At 44.0% G+C, this 6559-nt stretch overlaps 1 protein-coding gene across 1 annotated transcript in view; it reads right to left on the bottom strand.

The window, feature by feature from the left end:
- LOC310796498 (A-type potassium channel modulatory protein KCNIP2) overlaps positions 1-4993 on the bottom strand; it is a gene marked incomplete at both ends in the record, with an annotated part of 190741 nt that extends 185748 nt beyond the window's left edge. The window contains one exon of the mRNA XM_083658692.1: positions 4921-4993. Coding sequence (XP_083514818.1) covers positions 4921-4993 — 73 coding nt within the window. The remainder of the gene's footprint in view (positions 1-4920) is intronic.
- Positions 4994-6559: the final 1566 nt, after the last annotated feature.

Here is a 6559-nt window from a genome sequence, read left to right on the forward strand (position 1 = left end):
GAAACTGTGGAAGTCAAATAGCACATCACTATCATGTCTTTTGGGACTGCCCCGTTATCAAGGGGTATTGGAAACAGATTCACGAAGCTATACAGGATGTTTTCGAATGTGTAATACCCCTAGATAGCAAAACAATGTATTTTGGTATATCGGAAGACTGGTTGAAAGAAGACAGATATTTGATTAACTCATTGAGTGCCAGAGCCAGAGCCATATACGTAGATGGCTCTGGCTGCAGCATGAGCGGTTTCTCTTTCATCACGGGGCTTTTTCCTGCTGTTTTCCTGACCTTTCTCTAATCTGGAGAGCACTGTCGCCACCTAATGGGTCTGTAAAATAGGTTATACACCTTCAATAGCTCCCATATTTTTATAGGAGATGTAATAGGCTTTGATCCACGTCCCACCGTCAAAAAACGCAATTGACGACAATCGTCGTCATTGGCACTCAATGAGTTAATATATTGCTGGTAGCTGGTAAAAAAGCTCTCACCAGGAAGTGGTTATCACAGCAAAGCCCTAAAGAATGGATGAATATTACGATGGATATATATAAGATGGAAAGACTAACTGCTGTTATCAATCATAAAGTAGAACAATTTACCTCAAGATGGGAATGCTGGGTTCAGTGATGTCACTGGTCCACACTTTAACACTCAATAACTGTCAAATTAAATGACAGACTTCAAAACCGTTTACAGTTTTCTGATATACTACTGATGTTCTAACGATACAAAGCTGGTTGAAAATGGGCGGAGTGTTCCTTTAAGTTAGAACCTCTGTGAGCTCCACGCCCCTCTGAACTTTCTTATGTACAGCTGCTGTTTCTAGAATGCGCACAGTGCGTTGTGTATTTATATACAGTCTAGCGCTGTAAATATGGCACTTTAAGTTGTAATATTTTTTGTCTCGCCAAAAGTAACCAGATTCCCACTATGAGATCAGTTTATCAAAATGACGCCCGTACGAAAATCTGATTTTCGTTGTCGGAGATTGAAGCTGTATCAGCCAGACAAGTCAGACCTCCCTGCCCCTCTGCGGCTTATTTTCGACTTGCATGTGTGACAAACTGTACAATTTCCACAATGAGGAGGACATGCTGGCGTGTGTTTCCTTTTGGCTGCTTGGGGTGCGCGCACGTCACATGAACACGTGCATCGTGCAGCTGCAGGTGATTGACCAAACAAAAAAAGGGGAAAGCCGACCGGCGCACAGAATCGGCTATGTGGACTGACCGGCGGCGGTCACCGGTCAAGGCCGATCAGCTGAAAATCAGCCATTTCCGGTCACGTGCCGATCGATTGGTGCATCCCTAATATATATATATATATATATATATATATATATATATATATGTATATACAGTATATATACACACATACACATATATATACATTTACGTACATATATATACACCTATACACACATGTATATACACTAGGGCTGTCACTTTTTCCCCAAAATAAAATTCGAACGAACTTTAATTGCCCGAAATTCGTTCGAATATATTCGAAGTTTTTTGGTTAATTAAAAAAAAAAAAAAAATTTTTTTTTTTTTTTTTTTTTTTTCAGTCCAGCAGCCTGTTGCACCAGCTGAACGTAAGTTCTGTCTTAAGTTAGGGTGTAAAGTCCACACTAACTGCTACGTTCAAACTAGTTAGTTTGACACTAAAGTTGTGTCTTTGTTTGGTTGCACCACGGAGACGTAAGGTACATCTTAACTAGTAGACCCTAAAGTCCATACTAACCAAAATAGTGTCGCAGACAATGACGTGTACAGTATCTGTGACCAATCAGTGAAAAGCACGGTGGAAACGGTGTTTATTTACGGTTGTTTAAGTGGAGTGAAAACATGACATGTTGCCCACCGCAAATTAGTGCTTTCATATTTCATCAACACTAATCAAATGAGAACGTTATTGAGTAACGTTCGTTTAGGTTCATATTACTGTTAACGTTTATCTGTGAGCTCTTCATCAGTATTGTAGGCTATACCACCATCCTGCCTCACTAAATTGTTGCGGTTATTTTAATTTGTATGCAGTGCTGCAGCTTGTGGGAAACAAAAGCGTGAGTCATAAATATCAAAGGGTGTAATTTATCACGGAGAGCGCGTTGCGGACGCAAAACAACGATGCGCCACGGTGCCAAGTTGCAATCCGTGCCGACTGCTATTTTACGGAGGACTTTACACCTAGTAAGACGTAGGTGTAAATTTTAAGTTCTAACTTATGCCTACGTTGTAACTATTTCACTTGGTGCAACCCAAATATTTTTAGTAGTGCGTAAACTCGGACTTAGTGAGACTTTACGTTCAAACTAGCTTACGTTTCAACTTACGCACAGCTGGTGCAACCCACTGCAGGCCACCGGGCATCAGCCCGACGTGTTAGCTTGGACGCTCACAGTCACAACACTGCCTCACAAACTTGGCTGCATCCAACTCGAGACAACTTTTCAGACCCTGGAGACAATCTTTCTCAGAAGAGACTAACGCGACAAATCTGGAGAGTTTTTCTGACATGGGATTAACATTACCAGCAAGCAGCAGTTGGTTAATTTTGGTTCATAAAAAAAAAAAAAAAAAAAAAAAAAAAAAAATTATAATAAAAAATAAAATAAAAATTCGAACATTCAAATTACATTTCGAAAACGAACCCCTCCCCCCACATTCGAAGTTGCATTCGAATTTCGAATGAAAAGTGACAGCCCTAATATACACACATGTATACACATACATACAGTACATGAATTCACTGACACACACACGCAATCCTATCTTAATTTCAGATGCATTAAATTTGCAACAATGGGCCGCTTAGCTGCTAATGCATGTTGGCCACAGCTGTCTGCACAGACACACAGCTGTCTGCACAGACACACAGCTGTCTGCACAGACACACAGCTGTCTGCACAGACACACAGCTGTCTGCACAGACACACAGCTGTCTGCACAGACACAACTTCTCTCTGCAGGCCTGAGCATCACATGTGTTCAGGCATCAAACACAGTGTTTTATTTAACACTCACATAACACAGTGTGATATCACATTAGAGGGGCTGTGGGGACAGGCAGTGTGTTCAGCATATGAAGTAGCACATATAAACATACATGTGCACGAGACACACACACACACACACACACACCCACCCACAATGCATTGGTTCATCAATTATATTGGGACTAACACTGGGGTTTGCACATTCTGCAGTTTACTGATTAGTAGCCTACGTGCTGCAAGGCGCTGTCACCAGCTCACTCACCCACTCAGGCAGGCAGGCAGTCACATACTGTGTGTGTGTGTGTGTGTGTGTGTGTGTGTGTGTGTGTGTGTGTGTGTGTGTGTGCGCGCGCGTGTGTGTGTGTGTGTGTGTTTGTGGAGAGAGGGGGTAGAGAGAGAGGGAGAGAGAGAGAGTGATGGGGGGAATGTCGGTCCAATTTCTAAAAGCGGAATCGACAAATAGCCTAAAAAAATTTATACTAGCGGAATAGACCCTTTTCATGGGGGCCATTTTGTATCAAAAAGGCAGGGTAAACAGGTGCAAGGCAAGCAAAACCACTAATGAGGGTATCCTCTCTCTCTCTCTCTCCCCTGAGGGGTTTCATAGTCCTCTTCAGTGGCTGATTACAACTCAGCTCACCTGTGTGCTGCTCCAGAGTTCACTGGCTGATTCAAACTGTGCTCACGTGTGAGCTCCTCCACTCTGGAGCTCTCTGTGGTGCTGAAACTATATGTTGAGGCATTTTGGCTACTAATTAGCCAAACATTACATTTTTGTCCATTTAGTCGGCCCTAATTACCTCATTCAAAAATCTGGCTCCGTTCGCTCACCTGCAGGGGTGCTCTTTACACTTCCTGAAAGATTCAGCCCAATCGCACGTAAAATGGCATCGCTGTTGTTGAACACAATTCTGTTCACTCACTCACTCACTCACTCACTCACTCACTCACTCGCTCCACATTCGTATTACTGTATAGCTAATACAAAGTAAACCCACACATTTGCCACACTCGCACAAATCCACATGGCATGAGATAAGTGTCCAATCTTTGCTGTGCTTGCGAAGCAGAATAAACACCAAGGGTGTTTAGTTATAAACCCTCGACATTTAATGCCCACGTGACGTCCATAAGCGGGGTTGGATATTTCTTCGTATTAGCCTACATAACTAAACCAAACCCGAGAAATCACACTCAGTCTCCACACACACACACACACACACACACACACACACACACACACACACGCACACACACACACGTATAGCCAGTTAGCCACTACACAGGTCAGACAGGTCACGTGTTATTATAGCCATCATGGGCTCTTCTTCACAACAACAGTCAGAAGAGCGACAGTAACGTGGTCTCCCATGGGGTGAGCCTGAGCCAGGCCAGCAACACCGCACCATACCATCATCACCAACATTACGCACCACAAGGACATGCAACATGCCGTTCAAAAGATGCAATATGTTGTTGTTGTTGTTGTTGTTTTTTACAAACAAATAGGCTATTGTTCTCGAAAGTTGTCAAACACATCGTGCTCCTCTTGTCTCTCTTATCCCTTACGAAAAGGATCCTATCGCACTGAACATTAGGAATAGTATAAGAATATAGTGTTACCATGAGATACAAAATACCATAAAGTAGCCTACAGAGATGAGTGTAAACTTATTGGGAGTAGGCTACTATCACAGACAAATTATTAGCCAATTAGACAAATTAGCTAAAATCCATGTAAGAATGTGAGGAATGTAGTTCTTTTTTTCGTTTTAGGGAGGAGACAACAGGTATAATGGCGAACAGGTTGTGAGTGACATGATTAAGACAGAAGTTAGGCGGAGTTTCCATATTGAATCTTTTGACCGTCGGCTCACACAGCAGCACAGCGTCGCCGGGGCGAGGAGCCCTCACTCACCGGTCAGAGGGTCGTAAGAGCCGTCCAGCTCTCTGGAGTCTGTCAGGCTCTGGTCGCGGCTTTTAGCCTTCATCTTCCCCAAAGTGCGCCGGGCGGAATGTCAAAGTGTGGCCGGGGGAAACACAGCGAGTCTGTTTTGTGGAAATAAAGAAATAGCGCGTTGCTGTTCTTCCTCGCGGAGGACGCCTCGTGTTAACAACTCATATTAGATTTCCCATTAATCAAAGAGGTGCGAGGTGAGTGCGAGGTATTTCCCGTGTCTCCTGCTGCTGCGCGCGCTCGGCAACTACAAGCTCTCCACCACGCTGTCAGTAAAGTGAACCAACCAAGCGCGCCCTGCTTCTCTCTCTCTCTCTCTCTCTCTCTCTCTCTCTCTCTCTCTCTCTCTCTCTCTCTCTCTCTCTCTCTCTCTCTCTCTCTCTCTCTCTCTCTCTCTCTCTCTCTCTCTCTCTCTCTCTCTCTCTCTCTCTCTCTCTCTCTGTCTGTGTCTCTCTCTCTTGCTGTCTCGCGCTCTAGTCTCTCCTCTCTCTCGCCTCTCTTCTCTCCTCTCTCTCTCACACGCACGCACGCACTCACTCAATCAGCTCCTTTGAGGAAACCAAATTATTGCTTTTAAATCTTCATTTTATGTGTGGTTGATTACATAATAGACCATATCGTTTCAGGGCATCATAATAATCAGTCAACTATATCCTAATATTATTTCTTTTTATAAAATCTGGATATGACCAAATATAGATGGTTTTCACACAACATACCCTTCTCACGGGGGCCATTTTGTGGCGAAAAGGCAGGGTAAACAGTAACACAGGTGCAAGCAAAACACTAATGAGGGTTTCCAACTTCCATGATTGGAATTTTACATTATCGTGCATGATATAAAATATATCCCTATCTCATCGTTGGTTGTGGAATCATGACGTATAACTGCGAGTCAGGCGCTGGGAAATGCGGGCGTGGGGAAACAGGTTATATGTCCAAAATGCACAGAGAAAATTCAACAGTTTGACAGCCCAGTGGTTAAAATAGGGCGCATGCCTCAGGTGACCTGGGTTGATTCATATCCCATTTGCGGACAAACGTTTTTTTTATGTAGCAAAAATGGTTAAATCTGTACATACTGACGTAACGCTGAATGTACACTGTGCACATTAATGTAGCAGAATAGCTGAATATACCCGTTGTGGGAGCGACATACTTTGACATTGTGGGGATGGACAGGAAGTACATGCAGCTGCAACGGTCCAAATATTTGCTGGGAGGCGATGGTCACATTAGAACTTGTTTCAGCAGTGGCATCATAGAGACATAGCTTCATTCATTAGTCAGGTGGTCAGTCAGCCTGGCAGGCTGCTGTTCAGGTAGCATCAGATCCTGGCCTGATGTCCCTGAGTCAGAGCGTGTCACATGTAGAACTATACAAAGACCTCAGCAGAGCCACAAGGAGCACACTACTGCTGCCAGGCAGGCAGGCAGACAGGCAGACAGACAAGCAGACAGACAGACAGACAGACAGACATGCATGCATGCAGACAGACATGCATGCAGACAGACAAGCAGGGAGACAGACAGACAGACAGACAGACAGACAGACATGCATGCATGCAGACAGACAAGCAGGCAGACAGACAGACAGGCA

The sequence above is a fragment of the Poromitra crassiceps genome (assembly GCF_964638095.1).
Source record: "Poromitra crassiceps genome assembly, chromosome: 22".
NCBI lineage: Eukaryota > Metazoa > Chordata > Actinopteri > Beryciformes > Melamphaidae > Poromitra > Poromitra crassiceps.